The sequence below is a fragment of the Durio zibethinus genome, chromosome 24, assembly GCF_047325235.1.
Source record: "Durio zibethinus cultivar Kanyao isolate XHJ-2024 chromosome 24, ASM4732523v1, whole genome shotgun sequence".
In the NCBI taxonomy this organism is placed as follows: Eukaryota; Viridiplantae; Streptophyta; class Magnoliopsida; order Malvales; family Malvaceae; genus Durio; species Durio zibethinus.
The window spans coordinates 14112312-14134733 of NC_143185.1; the positions used below are offsets into that span (position 1 = coordinate 14112312).

The 22422-nt window shown below is 31.7% G+C and overlaps 1 protein-coding gene and 1 pseudogene across 1 annotated transcript; one reads left to right on the top strand and one right to left on the bottom strand.

Moving 5' to 3' along the window:
- The first annotated feature begins 9430 nt into the window (after positions 1-9430).
- On the top strand, positions 9431-12211 carry LOC111316084 (G-type lectin S-receptor-like serine/threonine-protein kinase LECRK3; annotated as a pseudogene).
- A 348-nt stretch (positions 12212-12559) lies between these two features.
- LOC111316085 (uncharacterized) lies at positions 12560-14805 on the bottom strand. Its single transcript, XM_022918101.2, has 3 exons — positions 14584-14805; positions 14374-14462; positions 12560-13040 (listed from the first exon to the last, which is right to left on the bottom strand). The coding sequence occupies exons 1-3, from the start codon at positions 14744-14746 to the stop codon at positions 12912-12914; spliced, it is 381 nt and encodes a 126-aa protein (XP_022773836.2). The 5' UTR covers positions 14747-14805; the 3' UTR covers positions 12560-12911.
- Positions 14806-22422: the final 7617 nt, after the last annotated feature.

Below are 22422 nucleotides of genomic sequence, written 5' to 3' on the forward strand. Positions count from 1 at the left end.
CTGTACTCCTGACTTAATCTTGACTTTTGCATCCAACTCTTATCCATTTAGTACTTGCTACATTATCAAACCAAATGTATATAAATAATTTATATGAAAATGAACATGTACAATATTTAAGTTTACTATGTTTTAAACAAAAGATAATAATAAAACCAATACTTACACAAAATGAAAACTCCTTGTTGTAAGGTAATTTATCAGCTATCAGATATTATGAATGTTAAAACCTGCTGCTAACGTAGACAGTACCCAAGAGTATTTGTAGTTGAGGTTGAAATAAGGTGAAATAAGGTGGGTTTTGGAGAAAATTGTTTACACAAAAAAAAAATAATCACGAATTGCAAAAGTTGAAGGAATAGTCAAATGAAGTAAAAACTAAAGTAAATAAGTAATGAATAGTCAAAATAGGGTTCTAAAAGACAATACTTGAATACTAAAAGCTGAAGAAAAAGAAAAGTAAATTGTACTTGGTTTGGAAAGAGAAATAGTATAATAATAAAGATGAAGCTTGAAGTTGGTGATTGGATGTGCTAAGTTTGGGAATATTTTTATTGGATCGGATTATGGAAGGCATTTACTAAGAAAAATGCCTACAATAATTTCATCCTAAATATTTTTTGAATATATTATAGGCACTTTCAACAGAGTCAAAATAGAAAAGTTGTGTAATATTAAAGGCGTTTAAGCCACAAAAATGCCATCACTAATTTCATCTAAATTTTTTGTGTATTTTTTGAAGGTATTTTTTACATAATACACCTTCAATAACTCTCTTATTTTAATATTACAATATCAATAAAGACGATTTTCTACAAAAAAAATGCTTTTAAAAATTTTCTTTTAAAAATTGTTTGGGATTATTAAAGGCATCTTATGTTGAAAACGTCTTTAATATTACACAACTTATATTTTAAGGGGTTATTAAAGGCTTTTATTCTAGAAAAATGCCTTGACTAATTCATTTTATTTTTTGAAGAAATTTATTGAAGATGTCTTTTAGTGCAAAATGCCTTTAATATCATACTGCTCAAATGTTAAGATGGATAGTGAAGCCGTTTATTGTAGAAAATGGCATTACTAAATGCTTTTATTTTATTTTAAGTATAAACTCATTGAATAATTCCAGAAAACCACCTTCATTGACTACAATTCATTGTGTACATAATTATTAAAGGTGTTATTTATAATAACTACCTTCAATGAGTTCTATTTAAAAATTTTAGGATTATTAAAGGCGTCTTCTACTGACAAAGGCCTTCAATAATTTCATTTAAATTATCTACATAAATATTGAAAGCGTTTCTTGATAATAAATGCCTTCTAAAATTTGTAGGGATTATTAAATGCGTCTTCTACTGTAAAATACCTTTAATATACATCTACACAAATTTTAACATGGTAATTGAATGCGTATATTCAAGAAAAATGCCTTTAATAATTTCTTTCAAATTTTGTAGATAATTATTGAAGGCGTTTTTAGATAACAATTGCCTTCAATAATTTTCTCTTAAAAATTTTTTGGGATCATGAAAGGCGTATTCTACTAGAAAATGCCTTCAATATACCAATATGGTTATAGAAGGCGTTTATTCTAGAAAAATACCTTTAATAATTCCTTTAAACTTAGTACATAATCACTAAAGGCATTTGTTAATAACACATGCTTCAATAATTTCCCTCTAAAAATATTTTAAAATTATTAAAGGCATCTTCTACTAACAAACACCTTCAATAAATAAATTTTAAATTATGTTCACAAAAATTGAAGGCGTTTCTTTATAATAAACGCCTTCAATAATTTTCTTATAGAATTTATTAAGATTATTAAAGGCATTTTCTACTGTAAAATACCTTCAATATAAGGCGTATATTCCAGAAAACGTCTTTTATTATAACTTATCTACGTAAATATTAAAGGCATTTTTTGATAATAAACGCCTTTTAAATTTTGTTAGGATTATTAAAGGTATTTTCTATTGCAAAACACCTTTAATATACAGTAATACAAATTGTAACACGGTAATTGAAGGTGTATATTAAAAAAAATGCCTTTAATAATTTCTTTTAAATTTTTAGATAATTAGTGAAGGCGTTTTCAGATAACAATCATCGTCAATAAATTCTTTTAAAATTTTTTTGAGATTATTAAATGCGTCTTCTACTGGAAAAGGCCTTCAATATACCACTGTGATTAGCGAAGATGTTTATTCCAAAAAAATGCATTTAATAATTCCTTTAAACCTAATACATAATTACTGAAGACGTTTGTTGATAAGACACGCCTTCAATAATTTTCCTCTAAAAAACTTTTTGGGATTATTAAAGGTGTCTTTTATTATAAAACACCTTCAATAATTTGTTATAAACTTTTAAAGTCCATAATTATTGAAGGCATTTACTATATAATACTTCATCAATAATTCTCTCAATCTTTATCATAGGCATATCAGTGAAGGAGATTTTCTACTCAAAACATTTTTAATAATTTTTAAGAATTATGAAAGACATTTTTTGATGATAAACGCCTTCAATAATTTCATTGAAAAATTATTTTTTGGATTACTAAAGGTGTCTTATTGTAAAAAACACCTTCAATAATCTCTAATAAAAATTTAAAGGGATTATTAAAGGCGTTGTTTTCAGAAAAAATACCTTTAATAATAATTTATATATTCATTTCCCTACATTAAACATCGGAATGACAAACTGCTAGTATACAGAATGATTAAAAGCTGTGTTATTCAACCAAACCAAACCCTTAAACATATTTCTAATAGACCATTCATTTCTTTATCCCTATCGTGGCCACCGACCTTTAACAAATTAACGGTGCGCACTTTTCTTTCTATCGGTAAGTCTTTTTTTTAATTTACTGTAATATTTATAATAATTGATAGAGATTTTTTTCTTTTTAGTTCTTTAATATTTACATATGCATTTATATATTTTCATTAACTTCACCATAAGCATAGTCGTCCAAGCACCTTTCATTGCATGTATGCTGTTTCTATGTAGTATGCCTTAAATATTATGATTTGCTTAACCTCATTGTCTGATATTTTTTGACTGAATGGTATTGTATGATATTGGGGGGCTGAATCGTATGCTGAATGGTTTGCTGAACCTTGTATATGATAATGTATTGTCGAATGGTATTGCATGATATTAGGAGGCTGAATCATATGCTGAATGGTTTGTTGAACTTTGTTATCTGATATTATTTTGGTCAATGGTTTTGTATGATATTGAGGGGTTGAATCGTATGCTGAATGGTGTTTCTGAGTGATTTACTGAAGGGTGTGTCTGAGCACTTTGCTGATTGGTATGCTGAATGGTGTTTTTATAAGTAGTATGATATTAGTTGTATTTAATAACGTACAATATTAAATTTAGACGGTCATATTGTATAATTCGTATAATTATGATCAACATTACAGGTATCATGGACTCTAAACAATGTCATTCTCCTTCTAATGAACATGCACAAGACACAGTTGTAGGATAAAAAAAAAAGAAGAGGCCCAAATAAACAAAGTAAAGTGAGTGACATAAAAATTCATGTTCATTTCAATCAAAGTGGGTAGCTTGTATCTGAAGAAGCTGTCAAGATGGCTACTCATATAGGAGCTGTTATCCATTGTAAGATTTTTATTACGTACACCGATTGATGACGGGTTTTTGATGATTTCAAGGATGAGATATGGTAGTAAGTTATGGTATATTTATTCAACTATTTCATAAAATTTGTTAAATGATCATTTAATTAAAATTCAATGTGTTCATACTAATTGTGCTAACTTATTTAGGAACGGTTTGATGTCCCAATTGACTGTAAAAAAATTGTATTACAATCTACTGAGAAAGCATTCAGAGACTTTAAATGCAGATTGATAACCCAATATATTTTACTGCTGGCTGGTGAAAGTGATGTATTGGTTGTTCCAGCTATGACTTATGCATATGTGATAAGTGTTGAAGATTGAATAAATTTTGTTCAACATCGACTTTCAAAAGATTTTTCAGTATGCAAACCCATTACCAACAAAATTGTTTGTAAGTCTTTATGCAATATAGCCTTTGATCTTCATATGTGATTGACGTAATTTTTTGATTTTGTAAAAATCAAAGAACAGCAATGAGACTTTTGGGCTAAACAATAATATCACCATCAGAAACGAGAAAGGGATATGCAAATGTGAAGTATGAGCTGGTATATATTCGCACACTTGTTTTATACTCATTAATGAATATTTATGAACATTCATTTCATACATTCTGATTCTTTTATTATGATAATTTAATAAGATCAGCGAGTTCTAGCACAGAAGTTTCCAAATGGGATGTCTGAAAACAAGGACATCTACGAAAGGATGGATCCTTTACAGATGAAACAACTAAAAAATGGTAAAAAAGATTATATGTATAACTATTTTTTTTAATATAATGTATGATTGGCATTGTGGTTGTATGCATGAGTGTATACTAGCTTGTATAGATTTGTTGTTACAGCCCATCTTATTATTGTCCTTCGAGATAATTATGCTGCCAAAGTTCAATATGGTGAACTAGCAACCCAGTATGGTGAAGATCTTTTGTCTTTAGCATTAGACACTAAAGAAAGGCCTGATCGGATTCGTGGGGTTGGTAAATTTGTCTTGCCATTAAAGTTTTTTAGTAATCAACAAAAAACCCCACGAATGAGAAATGCACAATATGAAGTAATCATTGAGCAACAACAACAACGAATCGATGACTAGGACTAACGCCTCAATGAGCAACAGTAAAGACTCGTTGCTTTGAAGTCCATGTTGGCAGCAATGCAGCATAACATGCCAGTATATAGGTTTGACAGCATTATCCTCGTAGGATAAGCTTCTATTGCAAGTAAAGAAGCAGTTCCATCACCCGTTACCACCCAAGAAGTATGATATTGTTTATAATTTTAATATTAATTTATTTATTATATTGATTGATTTAGTTTTAATACTTTTATTTCATTAAATATTGTAGCAGGATGTTTAGACTTACAGTATAGCCTTTGCTCAGGCTTCCATAGATGAGTTATCCCAATATTCACTGAAACATTTTTTCAGATGAAACTTCATAACCATTGAGTCTGAGAAAGGGTTATTTGATAAACCATCATTTTCTTTCATTTGTATAGAGAAGGTTAAAGAATTTTGTGAATTGGATGAATTATCAGCTGCTGAGATCATTGCTTATATGAGGTTAGCTTATAAATACAAATATGCACATTCAATATGTAGTAATCTATATTAGGTTATAATACTAACTACCAGTGTTGATTGTTATCATGCAATTTCCTATATAGAGAGCTCAAAAGGAGATAGTTGAGCAATATATTTAGATTCATTGACCTTAACTTCATTAGTAAACATAGTGGGACAATCGCTTATCTTGCTAATCATGTGATCCTATGCATGAAAACACCGACTGATTATTATTTGCTCCTGTATAATGTGTAGTAAGCTATATTCCAACTTTAATTACTCCAACCTTATCCAAATCTGATCTGATGCATAATTTGAGTGTATCATTGTTATTATTTTGTAGTTGTCATTTGGTGCTTATTGTGATTGACGCCAAATTCTTAACGCTATACTTACTTAATTCTAGCGATGCCTAACACCGATATTCAAACTTTTATAAAGAGGTATTACACTTTATTATATTATAGATCTTCTGTTTCTTTATAAGTAATTTTATTTATGTATTAAGTAACTTTTTTCTTTTCAATTTAGGATGATATCTGCATTCGATAAGAAGATAAAGAAACCAAAATGGGTGTCATTATCGGTAAATGTGAAATATATTCTTTTATGCTAAGTTTGTGTAGATAAATATTTCCTAAACTCATTCAATTTAATTTTCAGGTACCTCATCAACCCGGTAATACTGAATGTGGATATTATGTCATTCATTTTATGCATGAGATAGTGTTACATGATTTTATAACCACACCATTCAAGGTTAGTATAAATCTCATAAACTCGTTATATCTTTAAAAAAATAAAAAGGTACATTATGTTCTCATTTCTTAGCATTTACTTATGATTTTTTTTAGTGGGAGAGTAAAGAAAGCTTGAAGGAAGAAAAACTGGATGAAGTACGTAAAGAATGGTGTGATTATGTATTATCATTTATCAATGTTGATAAACCTTTAGGTTAGACATTGTTGGTTGAATGTAAATATATAAGGAACAAAGTGTTATAATGTTTTGAACATGCCATGTTGAATGGAAACTTTAAGTTTGTACATTAGGGTATTGGTTTAATATTATTGTTATACTTAATATGAATACACTATGTGTACTTAATAAATTATTGAGTATGACTATTTTAGAAAAGTATATTAATATAACAACATTATCAGTTTTAATTTTGGATGTGTGGTCAATTTATTGAATTACAACAATGTTCATTATGTAAATTCCAAAATATAATTCGTAGTATCATATATAAAAACCAAATATTTTCTAGGCATTAATATACAACTTACAGCAAACGTTTTCTAGGCATAAACCTACAACTAACATGACATATACGATATCAAATATGTTTTTTTTAATGGGATTATTGAAGGCGTTTCTAGCAAGAAAACGCCTTCAATCATCCATAACAAAAAAATTTGAAGGCGTTTTTAATCAAAATCACCTTAGATAATCAACCCAAAATTTAATTGTGGGGAATATTAAAGGTGTTTTGAAAAAAAAAAACATCTTCAAGAATCCGTCGTGCCTTTTTTGTATGGATTATTGAAGGCATTTTAAAAAAATATCTTTAATAATACCAATTAAAAATTAATCGAATGGATTATGAAGGGTGTTTTCCTATGAGTAACGCCTTTAATAATTCATAACAAAATGTTATTGAAGGCATTTCTGGATATAACCGCCTTCAATAATCTGACCATAAAAAAATTATCGTTTGGAATATTAATGGTATTTTTTTACCAAAACTGCCTTCAATAATCCAACCAAAAATTTATTGTGTGAAATATTAAAGGCATTTTATGCAAAAAATACCTTCAAGAATCCGTCAAGTCTTTTTTGTATAAATTATTGAAGGCATTTTAAAAAAACGCCTTTAATAATACCAACTAAAAATTAATCAAATGGATTATGAAGGGCATTTTTCTATGGGTAATGGCTTGAATAATCTCTAACAAAATGTTATTGAAGGTATTTCTGGATATAACTGCATTTAATAATCCGACCATAAAAAATTTATCGTCTAGAATATTAATGACGTTTTTACCAAAACCGCCTTCAATAATCCCACTAAAAATTTATTGTGTGAAAAAATAAAGGCGTTTTGGGCAAAAAATACCTTTAAGAATCCGTTGAGTCTTTTATTGAAGGCGTTTTAAAAAAAATACCTTCAATAATACCAACTAAAAATTAATCGAATGGATTATGAAGGACGTTTTCCTACGGGTAACGCCTTGAATAATCCCTAACAAAATTTTATTGAAGGCGTTTATGGATATAACCACCTTCAATAATTCGACCATTAAAAGTTATCGTTTGAAATATTAAAGGCGTTTTGAGCCAAATATGCTTTCAATCATCCATCCAAACTTTTGTCTATGGATTATTGATGGCGTTTTTGACAAAAACCACCTTTAATAATCACAACATATAATTTATTGATTGGAGTATAGAAGGTGAGTTCGGCTAAAAACGCCTTTAAGAATCTACTTCATATTTTTTGTATGGATTATTAAGGGCGTTTCTCTGTGAAAAACGCCTTCAATATTCTCTATAAAATTTTTTAAAACAATTGGTGAAGGTGTTTCTACCAAAAAAATGCCTACAATAATCAAGTGCAAATAATCTCTGTGAAAATCCAAAAAAGGCTAAAGGGAAGGATCGAACCTACAACTTTATGGTTAATATTTATACGATTGAAACATTTTGATATGATATTTATTAAAGGCATTTTTTAACAAAAATGACTTCAATAAGCCTGCGAAATTTTTTAGTACAATTATTAAAGGCATTTCTTATAGAAAACGCCTTCAATAATCTCATATAATTTTTTATAAGGTGATTATTGAAGGTGTTGTCTACTAAAAACATGTCTTTTAGTATTCACTAAAAATTTTAAGGCAAGATTATTCAAGGTATTTTAGTTGAGAAACGCCGCTGATATCAAGTCTTGGGTGACGTTTATGAGTAACAATGCCATAATTTGAATATTTAGTAACATTTTAATAATAAACATCTTAAGTTTTATAAAAACACAGAAGCTAGCGGCGTTTGTAAGTGAATGGTCACTACAAAACTGTCGCTAATATGCCATTTTCTTGTAGTGGTAGGTAGTAGATTTTCAGGAGGCATATTACTCACAAAAATTATTAAAATATATGGATACTTCAATGACTAATATATAAGATAAAATTTGACTGTGTCAATATTATTATTATTTTCGATCTAAATTAATAGCAGGTTTTAATTTGAAATTTAGTTTAATCAATCTTAAAAATTGATATATAATAAATTTAAAATTTAAAATTTAATACTTAAAATATCTTTTTTCTATCCTCATTATAATTTAAAAAAAAAAAAACCCTAATCTTCTTAACGATCGTAACATGCTTTCACTTTACATTTTTTACGATCATCAATTCAGAGTCATGGGTTTTCCGCTAAAACTCTTCCCTTCCAACTATTCAAAAGGTTTGATAAAAATTTCAAACAAAAATAGAAAGATTGGAAAGGAAAGAATAGTATTCGACTTCCCTCTAATTCTTTCAATGTTCTATTGGAATGTGCATGTTTAGAATGAAGAATAACACTTCATTTTCTTTTTATTTTGAATTTGAATTGTTCAAATCACACTTTATTATTGTAAATTTATTTATTACAGCGATATGCTTTCTGAATTGTTATATATTTTTAATACGATGAATATTGAAAAATATATGGTTGGTTATATATGTAATGAAAAATATGCTTTTTCTGTTCAAAATGTGATTTTTTTAGTATGACGACTTAAATGTTATATACATTTTTTATGATAAAAATTTTTTGAGACTTATATCGTGTGTGTGTCTATATATATATATATATATATATTTGGATCAGTTTAAAATTTATGTAGGTAAACTTAAAAAAGTTATGAGAAATTATCTTCTTATAATTTTTAATAAAATTGAACTTAAATAACAAAGGAAGGAGTATATTCTTTTTGTCACTTTAACTAATCATCTCATTAAAATAATATTGTCCGCATATGTTAAATATTAAGTTTTTGTGATTATATATTTAAATTGAGTTTCTTCATTTATTACTAATCTATTATAGATTGGATGCATGTTAGAGTCTAAATTTGATTGTGTTACTTTTCTTCAGCTTTATCACGTTATAGGGGCTTCTGGCTTCTTAAAGTCCATTCCTATTAGATTTATTTTTTAAAACACTAAACATGAAGAATTAATTTAAGATGGGAGACACAGCACCGGCATGAGTCAGTAGTCAACGTCCCCTTGACGAGGGTGATTGTATATGTATATGCAACTTGCTCCATATGAAAATATTACAGTTTCTGGTCGTGCATAGACTGGACTAAGCGACTCCAATGGAAATTAACGATGATTCGTCGCCCTTTGATTTTCTAAACACTGAATTATTGTACCAACTTGCGCAGATAACAAATGACATTGATTTCCATTGCCTTGTCTACGAAGACGATTCAGACTGAAATGTCTACCACATTTCTCAATGTTCATGCTCTTATTCCCATCCTACGGGAGTAATAAGATCTAGGATTCCTTGAATCTATTAATCTTGTATAACTCAAAGCTCTTTAAAACTTGAGAAACCATAACCCTCTTCTCCTTAGACCTTATCCATGGCGGCCATTTTGTTACTTCTTCTTGTTCTTCTGTCTATCATTTCGACTGAAGTAGCTCAACCAAGGAATTCCAATATAACTCTGGGCTCATCTTTAACACCCACAGGACAATCCGCATGGCTTTCCCCTTCTGGACTATAGCCTTTGGGTTTTATCAGCAAGGAAAGGGCTATGCTGTTAAAATTTTTCTTGCTGTAGTTTCGCGAAATACAGTGGTTTGGACAGCCAACCGAGATGATCCTCCTGTTCCAGGCACTGCTTCTTACGACTGATGGAAGGCTCATTATTCAATCACCGCAAGGACGAGACATATACATCACTGATTCTTCTGTCAAAGTTGCCACTGCTTCGATGCTTGATACTGGCAATTTTGTGCTATTCAACTCTGACCACAACATAACATGGCAGAGCTTCGAACATCCAACCACTACCATTCTACAAGGACAGCGTCTCTTAGCTGGGGTGGAGCTGTTGTCTAGCGTTTCAGAGACTGACCAGTCAACAGGAATATTTCGTCTTAAGATGCAGACTGATGTAAACCTTGTACAGTACCCTGTGGGAACTCCAGACGCACCAGCTTATGCTTATTGGTCTGCTGGCACAGGTGGTATTGGAAGTAATGTGAGCTTGAATCTTGATAATGATGGTCATTTGTACCTGCTCAATTCCACAGGCTTCAACATACATAATCTAACAATAGTAGGTATGATACAAATGGAACAATTTATCTGATGAAAATGAATCCTGATGGCATCTTCCGACTCTATTCTTACAGACTCAATCAGAATGGGAATCAGTCAATTATATGGCCATCTACGAATGACAAGTGTAATCCCAAGGGTCGATGTGGGCTTAATGGCTATTGCGTTAATGAAGATACAGAAGCTGTAGATGTCTTCCAGGATTTGCTGCAGTTATAGAGGGAAACTTCAGTGCTGGCTGCGAAAGGGATTTCTCCAGCGAGAGCTGCAAAAGTGATGATGAGAGAATCAAGTACATAATTCAGGCAGTCGAAAACACTGAATGGGAAGATAATGCATATTCTGTTCTGTCTTTAACAACCAAAGAAGCAAGTGAGACAGCATGTTTCGAGGATTGTGCATGTCAAGTGGCCATGTTTAAAGCTGGAGAGTGCACGAAGCAAATGCTTCCTCTGAGATATGGGAGAAGGAATCTTAATAATTCAAACATAACTTTGATCAAGGTAGGTATATCTGCATCCAATGAATCAAGAAAACATGATGTGCCTAAAGCTGGAAAGGAAAAAAATCAAATGCACTTTCTAATTATTGGTCTTTCACTGATTGGCTTCGCTATCATAGGGTTGGTAATTTCTGGGACTTTGATTCATAGGAGTCATGTTTTCAGATACAAAAGGTTTCCTACAGTTATCAATATATGAATGTGCGCGAATGTTGCTTCTATGTCATTTACTTTTGCAGAAATTGAGCAGATGACTCATAACTTCAAGGAAGAAATTGGAAAAGGAGCATTTGGAACAGTTTACAAAGGGACAATAATGTTGGATGGCTTGAAGGTGGTTGGAGTGAAGAGATTGGACAAAGTATCAAATCAAGGAGAACGAGAGTTTCAAACCGAGATGAAAATTATTGGCAGAAGTCATCATCGAAATTTAGTTCGACTACTAGGCTACTGTCATGATGGAGCTAATAGGCTATTGATATATGAGTACATGATCAATGGGTCACTCGCAGATGTACTCTTTACACCTGAAAAGCGACCTTGCTGGAATGAGAGGGTGGAAATTGCTCGCAACATAGCCAGAGGTCTCCTCTATCTTCATGAAGAGTGCGAGACTCAAATAATCCATTGTGACATCAAATCTCAAAATATACTAATGGATGAACATGGGCAAGCAAAAATATCTGATTTTGGATTGGCCAAGCTGCTAAAGCCAGACCAAACTAAAACCTTTATTGGGATCAGAGGAACAAGGGGGTATGTTGCACCAGAGTGGCACAAGAAACTGCCAGTAACAGTCAAAGCAGACGTTTAAAGCTTTGGAGTCGTAGTATTGGAGATCATATGTTGCCGACGAAGTGTGGATTGGAGCCTTCATGAGGAAGAAGCTGTCCTTGAAGAATGGGTCTACAATTGTTTTCAAGCTGGTGAACTACGGAAACTAGTAGGGGTAGGTGAAGAAGAGATTGACGAGAAACAATTGGAAAGAATGGTCAGAGCGGGACTATGGTGTGTCCTGGATGAGCCAACACTCCGCCCTTCCATGAAGAAGGATCTGTTGATGTTGGAAGGGACAGTTGAGATCCCAGTACCTCCCAGCCCAACTTCATTTTTCAGTGCTATTTAATTGTCTCAAGCTTTTGAGATTTTTATATGCTTTTACCCTTTCTTTGTATTTGCTGAAATAATTTACGACACGTCGAATAAATTAAGCTTGTAAAATTAACCAAAGGATTGCTTCTTACCACTGATTGTATTATTAACAAATTTCTTGTGCAAAGTTTCAAGATGGAAATCTTGACAATAGGAGAAATAAGTTTCATATAAAAGCAGGGGAATATGTCTTGTATTTGGTTCAGGAAATGTTGTAACATTTGTTTCCAAAAGTTTTTAGTTGAGCAACTATTGTAAAATTCGCCATAATAGGGATTAATTTGCAAAAATTAATAAAATTTAAGAGAACCTTAGCCTCAAGTTCAAATAAAGAGTAGATAACTTCTTTTCATTTTCTATTATTAGAAAGTACAACATTTATCTCTGTCCTAATTCGATGCATGAAACTAGTTGGACTCCTCAAGGTTGTTACCATGAACAACAATTCCATAGACAAGAGTAGCTCTGGTTATCCAAGTCTCCTTAAGTACAATCATTCATCAAAACTGTTTTACAAGTGAAATGTGACAAAATGCCCCACTTTTAAGTGCCCCTATTGTTTGCAAGGATTTTCCTTCGTTTTGTTAGCTTCATGTTAAATGAAGGAAACAAAAAGTATCATCAATTGCTTGAATCTTACAATAATTTGCACTTGACACTGTGTCTCTCCGTTGCTAGCACTGGGATGCTTTGTTCAAAGCATCGAATACACTCTGTAGAGTTATCTCCTCAACAATTACCACCTTATCTCGTGATTTAGAGCCAGAACCTATTGAAACCTGCCTTCGTTTGACCCCCAAAACCTGCCATTTGAGAAGAATTATAAGTTTTAAGATTTCACTACATTAATTATTTTATAACCCGGTAACAAAGCATAAAGAATGAAAGGGTGACAGGGGAGAGAGTGCCTTTATGAGAAAAATACTTAAAAAGAATATGACATAAACCTTTTGGTTAACAAATTATTAAAGTTATTCCAGATTTCCAGTACAACCATCAACCAAGATAAAAATTGCTCTTAATATGAATATCCACTCCAGTCCACATACAGACACATTATCATATGAATAAGCTTATAATATAGAAACATAGGCACATTTTCTAAGAATTGACAAGTTAATCATTTCCTTCAGCTCAATTTAAAGAACATAAAGAGTGAATTATTTAGCAGCTACCTACTATGGAAAAAAAAAGATGTATATCTTGTAGCCATAAACATTAACATTTACAACTGCTTTTTCCCAGAAGAATAAAAGTTCACAGTCACAATCATCGATGACTTCCAAGAAACATATCCTGGATATTTGCAGATATCACTGATCTCGATTAGTCAATGTAGTTCAGGGTCATCTCTTTGTCTTTTATCTCAATTATGCTCTATTAAGTCTTATTCTTACTTCCTTCAGTGAATCAGTCTTAACATATAATATTGATGGTCCGCAATCATAATAATCCTTTCTCCAAGCCAAAAAATTTACACAAACTCCTCATCCTGCACCAAATGAAACCTGAATGGACACAATGTATGAAACATGGGACTGCTACATGTATACATAAATTAAATATTTCAGAAGATAAAAGTAAATGGATATTTCCTATCAGTGGGATAGTAGATTATGGCGGAAGCCTAATTGAACTGGAAAGTTCCAGGTAAAATCCTTCAATCTAGAGATGCAAGATGACATGGCAAGCAAATGTTCCTAGAGGAGTAGGCAGATTTTGGTATAATAGCCAAAGTCACTTTTTCTGTAATGGCATAGCTCTATTTCGCTGAATTTAAGCTATCGAAAACTAACAGAAGGAAAATGATTTTTTAACAAGCCGATAGCAAATAAATAAGAAAGATGGGCAGGCAGAGTTCAAGGCCTCATGATAGATTGATTTATTTTCTTATCATAAGAATTCAATCTCACTAAATGATGACTATAGATTTATTTTCTTATCATAAGAATTCAATCTCACAAAATGATGACTATAGTAAATGTAAAGCAGCTACCTAGTTGGAAAATGGGTTTTACTCTTTAAATGGAATCCGTATATATATATATATATACACACTATAAATTTTGATGATTCGTAACCAAAATCAATTCCCAAAATTATGAAGCAAAAATTGAAGAAAGAAAAAGAACAGACCGAGGTAATATAATCAAGAAGAGCCGCGTTAGCTTCACCGTCTTTGGCAGGTGCGTCTATCTGGACCCCTACGGCGTCCTCGCCGAAATCTGGGCTCAACACAATTTTTTTTTTTAAAATATTATTAAGGTAAAAGAATAGGGAAGGTGAATGATAGAAATTAAAAAAAAAAGGAGTTTTAAAGAAATATAATAATAAAAAGTAGTAGACCGGTGATGGAGGAAGATTTGGCGCCGGGCTTGGCGTGTATGGTGATGGCAACAGACGAGGGAGGAACCAAGCGGATGGACGATGGGAATTTGGAGTTGTTTTTGGAGGACTGAGTTGGCTCTGCCTTCTCTGCCTTGGCTTTCCCCTTCTTCGCTGGAGCCATTTTTTTTTTTTTTTTTAATTTCGCTTTGCGAATAAACAACGACGAGGGGTAGAAGTGAAGGATAACTTGGCGAGTCGGTCAGATCCGTTTAACAACTTGCCGACAGTTGGATTTAGGAATACGACGGAAATGGGAAGTCATTATCTTTTGGGTATGACCCGGCTATTTTGGGTGGGGTTGATTTCGGATTCGGGTTGTTTTAATTGCTATCTTAATTTAAAAAAAAAAATCAGAAAGGATAAACTGACTTACCTCACCACTAATCTCTAGTAATTGCCTACCAAAGACAATATGAATTAACAAATCTAGGTATCAAACCCAAACGACCACATTTGCATTTTAACACAAAGAAATGAATCCTCTAACCAAACTTTGTTTTCTAGAAATTATAGGGTGATATTTAAAAGAAAAAAATGAAAACTGAAAATTAAAAAAATATAAATTAATTTTTTTTTTGTTTTTGTTTTAGAAAGGAGTCATGCATAAACTTATAAAGTTATTCAATACATCATCATTCAATAGTCTCAGCTAATAAAAAAGGGGAGTACACAATTAGAAGGAACAGAAAAAGATTAAAAAAGGATAGGGCTAGGATCATTTGAAGAGTTTAGCAAAGTTGCAACACTTTCCCTCATAGCTAGAGCATCTGCACTCCTATTTCTTTCATGTAAAATATGCCTTACCATAGTCTATTGGAAGCTCATCAACATCATCCTGCAATCACAAACTAAGGTGTTAAAAAATAGGTTGGTATGTTCAGCATTTTTTATAAAGTTTATTACCATTGTAGCATCTAGTTCCACTTCAAGTTTTTGGACATTTGCATTCAATGGCAAGCTTGATACCATCCTTAAGTGCCCATAATTTAGCCTCAACGTTGGGGATCTTGACATGTGTCGATACAATCATTCTATCATTGCCTTGTCTGATCTCATAGGATTGCTCTAGTTCTGACCTTTCTTGGGTTTCCAAATGATGAGCCATCTGTATTGAGTTTATGCCAACCTTTTAGGGGTAGTTTCCATGGAACCCTAACGAATGTAAGTAATGCACTCTTTTGGTTTCTCCCATGATCGCTTGGAACTCTTTTGCTCGTTCTATGGCTTTGGGAAGAACCATTGCTGAATCAAATCTTCCTTTAAATATTAGCTTATTCCTGGCTGTTTATATTTCCCATATTATGAAGGTGAACATGACTTTCCATGGCACTTTGTGGTTGTTAAGAAAATGGTTGGAAGTGGCATTGAATTGCAACCATTCAATTCATGAGGTAAAGTTTTCATATTGCCCCTGAGATGGAGTTTTTACTTCTTCCTACCAAAATAATATCGTAGGGCATTTGATAAACAAGTGGACTAAAGCTTCTTCCCTAGTTTGATAGGAAAGGCACCCATCTTGTATTCCATCCCTCACCTTTTAAGGTACACCCTTATTGGAAAATTTTGGTACATTCATTCCCATAGAAAAATTGTAGCTTGGAATAAATATTTTGTTACCAAATCCACGTCCACCTTTCTTTCTCTTCGAATTAAACTTACAATTTATCATAGGAGGTGAGCTTATAAGCACTACCTAGTCAGAGACCCAATACCACTCTGCCCTATCCAATTATCAAGCAATAAGTTTATCTTGGCTTTATTGTGAACAATCCAGCTTATCCCATCTTTAAGAAGATGTTAGCATTTTCTCAATGACTTTCACACAATTGAAATATTAGAGTTCTTGAAATTTCTTTTAAAAAGGTAATTGTTACCAAGCACCTTCGTTCATAGATCCTTTTGCTAGTGGACCATACTCCAACATAGTTTGGTGAGAAAAGCTTAATTTTAGGGTTGGCTTTTTTTTAAACCCAGACCATCTTCCTCATTGGGTTTAGTGACCTTGATTTATTTTAGTTTATGAAGTTTTCTATTACTTTCCCTTTTTCTCTAAAGGAATTTACGATTCATCCTATCAAGTTTGAGATAAGTAGAGGTTGGAAGTGCTCTGTATGAAGTACGTAGGTATTGCTACCGTGGTCGACTAGATAAGAACCATGCGACCTGTTGGTGATAGCAACTTGGATTTCCACACTGTGAGCTTACTTCTAACTTTTCCAAGGATAAAATTATAATCTTGCTTCCTCATTCTTCTATAATGCATATGAAAGCCCAAGTACTAGTCAAGCTTTTCAATACTTTTGATACTGAGAGCATTTGTGATCTAGCTTTTTACTTTTGTACTCAGGTTATTGGAAAACAGGATGCGTGACTTATTATTGTTGACATTTTACCCCAATTCTATCATGAATCTATCAAGAACCTTCTTGATTGTAAGGGTTGATTTTTTATCTACCCTTGAAAACAAGATTACATCATCTATAAAGAGTGTTGGCTTTATAGGGGTCAGCACCACCTTTTGACTCGGGAAAACATAACTAGCCAATGACTAACCGCTTGACTTATAGTGTTTATGAGGGTGTAGCACCTTATGTTCACCTGTCACTTAGTATGAGGCTCTGCACTATCAAGAATAAGAAAATAAAGTTATGCCTTCATTATCAGCTATAGCTTTTAGTGTAATAGTAAGTGTTTGATCTTGAAACTTAGTATCAAAGTGATGTTCAGGTTCGAGTCTCCTAGGCAAGTGCTAGGGGGTGATTATTGGCTTTATAGGGATCAGTACCACCTTTTAACTTGGGAGAATGTAATTGGTCGAGGACTAACTACCTGATCCATAGCCCTTATAGGGGCGTAACACCTTATGTCCACATGTTATTGAGTATGATGCTCTACACAATCATGAACAAGGAAATAAAGTTGCACCTTCACTATCAGCTATTGTTTTTGGTGTAATGGTAAGTGCTTGATCCTAAAACTAACTTAATGTTTTGTCACTTAAAAATAAGGATCAATTCAAGGCCAACAAAGAGAAAGTGAGATAGAATAGGTGCTTTTCTTGAAACTTGAATTGGATACCATTGTTTCTCTCCACAAGCTTCTTATATCATTAGGTTAAGATGCTCCATACATAATATAAATATATATAGAGACAATGGATCCCCTTGTCGAATACCTCTAGAGGGTTTAAATTGTGTCAATTTCCTACCGTTAACCTTTATAACCAAGCTTGAGGAGGTGATACAACCAATAATAAGTGAAATCCATTTATTAGGAAAATTGAAATAAGTAAAAAATTTCCTAATAAATTCCCATTCTAGCTAATAAGAAGCCTCCAAATCGAGCTTCATAATCATGTTTCCATATCTTTTTTTTTTGTTCTCATTGTGTGTAAAGTTTTTTGAAAAATGATGACATTATCAATGGCATTTTTGCCTGGGATGAAGTTTCCTTGGAGGAGGGAGATGAGCTTGCTCAAAAGAGGTCTCATCCTTTGAACCATGATTTTTGTCACCAATTAGTAAGTAGTATTGAGCAGATTGATCAACCTAAGCTAGTTCACGATGTTTTATGACTATTTTTCGGAGACTAGAATGATTAAGGTTTTATTCGAGCCCTCTTGCATTTTTCCCCTATCAAATATTTCATAACAGGTATCACACACCTTTGCTTTGACATTTTCCCAAAAGTGTTGGAAAAAGAGTGGATGTAGCCCATCCGATCCCAATGCTTTGAAAGGTTTCAAGGACCAAAGAGCTTTTTTGATATCCAGTTTAGTAATTGGAGCTAAAAGGCATTGTCTTTCTTCTTCTGTTAATGTTGCCCATTTGAAGTTGTCAAGATCAAGAGTTAAATTTTCATACAACTTAGTTGTAGAGAAGAGTGTTGCGAAGTGCCTTAGAATAATGTTTTCTAAACCTTATTTGCTTATGTTTCATGAGTCGTTGGCATCAAACAATCCCATAATTTTGTTTTTGTACCTTCTCACCAAGGTAGTTGATGGAAAAAGCTTGTATTTCTTTCTCTTTCGATCATCTAGTTGACTCTTGATTTCATGGCCTACAATAATTCTTTATGTTTGAGGATCTCTTGATACTCTCTTATTAGAGTTTTTTGAAGTGGTAAAAGATAGTTACTAGGTCTTTTGGCCAGAGTTCTCTCGATGCTCTTCAATTTAGCCTTGATTCTCTTTTTTTTTTTTTTTTTTTAAGATGTTGCCAAAAGTTTTCTTATTCCAAACTTTGTGGTTATTGGTGAAAGATTAAATTGTTTGAGAAAGTGTCATGTTGTTTGAAGTCCACTGGGCCATTACTACATTCTTAAAATTAGGATAGTCAACCCAAATCCTCTGGAACCTAAAAGGCTTGTTCTTAGCAGTTGGCTTGATCCCTATTGTCATAATGTTCAAGTTTGAGAACTTGCTTATTAGACACAAAAACTATGGAGTTGCCATAAGTATTTTTTACTTAGGTGCGATTTGCCACTTATATGAATTTATCTTTTTTAAGGTTATTCTAAGTTTAAATTAAAGGACCTTAAAAAGAATAAGTTATGGTTTACATCAATAGAACTAAGTTCGAGAGCCGGTTACATGCAGATGAGGTATTAGCACTTTATTATGCCTATAGTTGGTACTAAATTAATCACATATTACCTTACCTAAGTCTTATCAAAGATGGTTTTTTTTTTATCATGCAAATCATACAAAATAAATCAATTTCAATCCATTTTATTTATTTACACAATATTGTCACTAAAAAATTCTATCAAAAATCATGCAAAGATATCATACAATAAATATAAAAAGCATCATGCAATTAATCAAGCCAAAATAATATGCAAAAATATTCATGCAATTATGCAAATATATGATAAATCATACCAACAATATCATGCACGTATATCATGCAATAAATATAAAATCATGTAACAATCATACCAAAAATATCATAATAAATAAAAAAATAAAAAAAATAAATCATGCAAATAAATAATAAATCATACAAATATATTAATAATAATGCAAATAAATAATATAATCATGCAAATAAATAAAAAATCATGCAAAGTTTTTTTTTTTCTCATCTTTTAAGTCAATGAAAAATAAAAAACAAAAAATATATAAAAAATAATGAAAAAAAAGAACCACGAAATAAAAAAAAAATCTAGTTTTACCAAACTAATTGAGTTAGGTTTGTTGTAGTGCGCAGATATCCACTTTATGGGTTGCGGGCTTTCAACTCTCTTCATTCAGAATGCCATTGTTTTAATTGCTCATAAAAGCAAAAAATAACTTGTTCATTTCATGTTGCATCTCTTTCTTTCAACTTCTCTTTTATTAAACTTAGCCAAGAACACCAAGAACCAAAATCTAGTTTTTGATAAACCCTTTCCAAAATTTGACATCTGTCACCATTGCACTGTTTGCCACTTTTTTCCTCTTTTTTTTTCACCTTCCTTCCTTAAAGCCTATGCTATATCCTAGAATTGTCACGGACCTCAATCTTCATCGATCACCCATCGTCGACCTTTTTCCTTTTTCTTTTGCTTAGTTCAGAATTTAAAAAGATGCCCCAAGTTTGAAAATCAAAGATACTTGAAACCTACACCATGAAGTTTTTTTTTTGCTTTATTTTTTATTTGTGAAGGTGTACTTAAAATTATGTTTAAATTAGGGCTTTGTTGGTTTGTACTTTTATAATCGCTTGTGTTTGCTTCTATTTATTAGTGCTTTGATTTGGGATAATTGCTGTTCTAGGCTTTTGGGTCTTGTTGGCTAAGTTTTTTTCTTGGATAATTGCTTGCCTCTGTTCTTCTATCGTGATATTGATGAATTTTGTTTGCTAATCGAGGCTGTTGGATTTATATTGGCTGTTAGAAGTTGTGTGTGAGGCTGATTATGTTTTTTATTATGAATTGTAATCTCTGTTATTTGGCCCCATGTCTACTTCTGCGTTCTACCTCTATTGATTCCTCCTTGGTTGACTGCTAGTTGACTTAGTGCTTCTTGATGCTGGTGATTGCTTTTTGCTAAATGCTTGATAATGGATTGCTTTCTTCAATTCTCATCCAATTTCTTCTTGCTTGTTGCTTATTGCTTCTAGAAACTACTTGTTAATTGCTTGATGCTTGATTCCTTGATGTCTTGCTAATTGCTGGATGTCTTATGATCATAGATTCAAGATCCTTATAGAGGAATTAAAATCCTAATTCAAATTGGACAAGCATTAACCTCACAGAATGTACCAAAGATTTCTAGGATTCTTTTTTCTATGATTCTTCATTTTTTTTCATTAATTTAAGACCAAATATTTCTTTAGGCAATGAATTATTAACTCCAAAATCTAAAACCATATCCAAGACCAAATTTGCCAATTTCCCACTTTTTTCTATTTTTTATTTTTTTTTTACTTTGAACGGTACTAAAAATAACATTAAAATTAAAATCAAAATGAAAATTAAAATTAAAATCAAAATCAAAATTTTTGAGATTTTAATTTTTTGGGCTTAAAATTTTCCAATCGAGGTCCAATTTACAGTTGAGTGCCCATTTTGATACTAAAAAATTTTTCGAACAAAATGGGGTGTCTATAGTTACCCCTCTTTACACATATTCTATGAAACAAAAATTGTACAAAAATAAAAACATCTATATTGTTTAGGTCTAGGAAAATAAAAAAAAATCGTAAAAGCTTCTTTTCAGCAGAGGCTTTGAAAATTTTAAAAAATAAAATGCTCTCCACAACCAAGGCATTAAGACTTTTGAAAAATAAATTGCTCCCCCATAATTGAGGAATTGAAACATTTGAAAAATAAAATGTTCCCCCACAATAGAGGCATTGAAACTTTTTGAAAAATAAATGCTCTCCCATAACTGAGGTATTGAAATTTTTGAAAAAGAAAATGCTTCTTCACAACCTAGGTATTGAAACTTCTAAAAAGTAAAATAGATATCTAGGATTTTTAAGATCATGCCCTAAGGTCTTATAAATCATTTTTACCTTCAAAAAAGCTCTTTTTTAATAGAGGCATTGAAACTTAAAAGTTCTTACGTTAAAGTGATTTCTTTAATCTCAATTGGATCATCATTGATGTCTCTTATCAAAATCATCTCAACATCTACTTTCTTTTTCCTACTTTACAAGCATATGCAATGAATGTATGTAATGAATGAAAAGATTTTCCAAAATTCTAAATTCAAATTCTAAATTCGAACTTTGATTTTTTTTTATTTTTCAATCATGCAATGAATGATGATGAAATGGAATGTTTTTAATGGATGCAAGGAATGTAATGTATAAAAGTCAATGTCATGTATCTCTAATTGTGGGAAACGGTTCTTAAGACTCTTCTTCACATTTTCTCTCATTTTTAGCTTCCCATTATATTCTTTTTTAGCTTTTTTAGAACTAGCCAACAAATGTATCAACTGATTTGTGACCTAAAATTTCCTTTCATTAGTTTTATCATTTGATCTCAACATTTGGAAGTTTCTTTTCATTTGTAAGCCACAAGGATCAACATCCTTTAAAACTTCTTTCATGTTTCTCACTTCATTTTCGATCTGCCCCAATCATTTTCAAGTTTTTAGAAATAATGCAAGGATCTTTCATATTAATCATTTGTTCATTCTTCATCATTCTAATTTAATGACAAATCTAATCCATCAGATTTCCTTAAGGAATAAATGGTGAAGAACAAGAAAAATCAAAGAAAGGATATTTATTATAAACCATTCTAGCAAAGAATAAACAGGTAAAGAAACCATTTCAAAGTAGGTCATCAAGATAAATGCAG

What these genes read in the sequence shown, in the direction of transcription:
- LOC111316085 (XM_022918101.2), bottom strand. Translation starts at nt 14,746, where the DNA reads ATGGCTCCAGCGAAGAAGGGGAAAGCCAAGGCAGAGAAGGCAGAGCCA. An exon ending in CAAATCTTCCTCCATCACCG is followed by an intron (nt 14,463 to 14,583) that starts GTCTACTACTTT and finishes TGTTGAGCCCAG; the next exon opens with ATTTCGGCGAGGACGCCGTA. An exon ending in TTCTTGATTATATTACCTCG is followed by an intron (nt 13,041 to 14,373) that starts GTCTGTTCTTTT and finishes CTCAAATGGCAG; the next exon opens with GTTTTGGGGGTCAAACGAAG.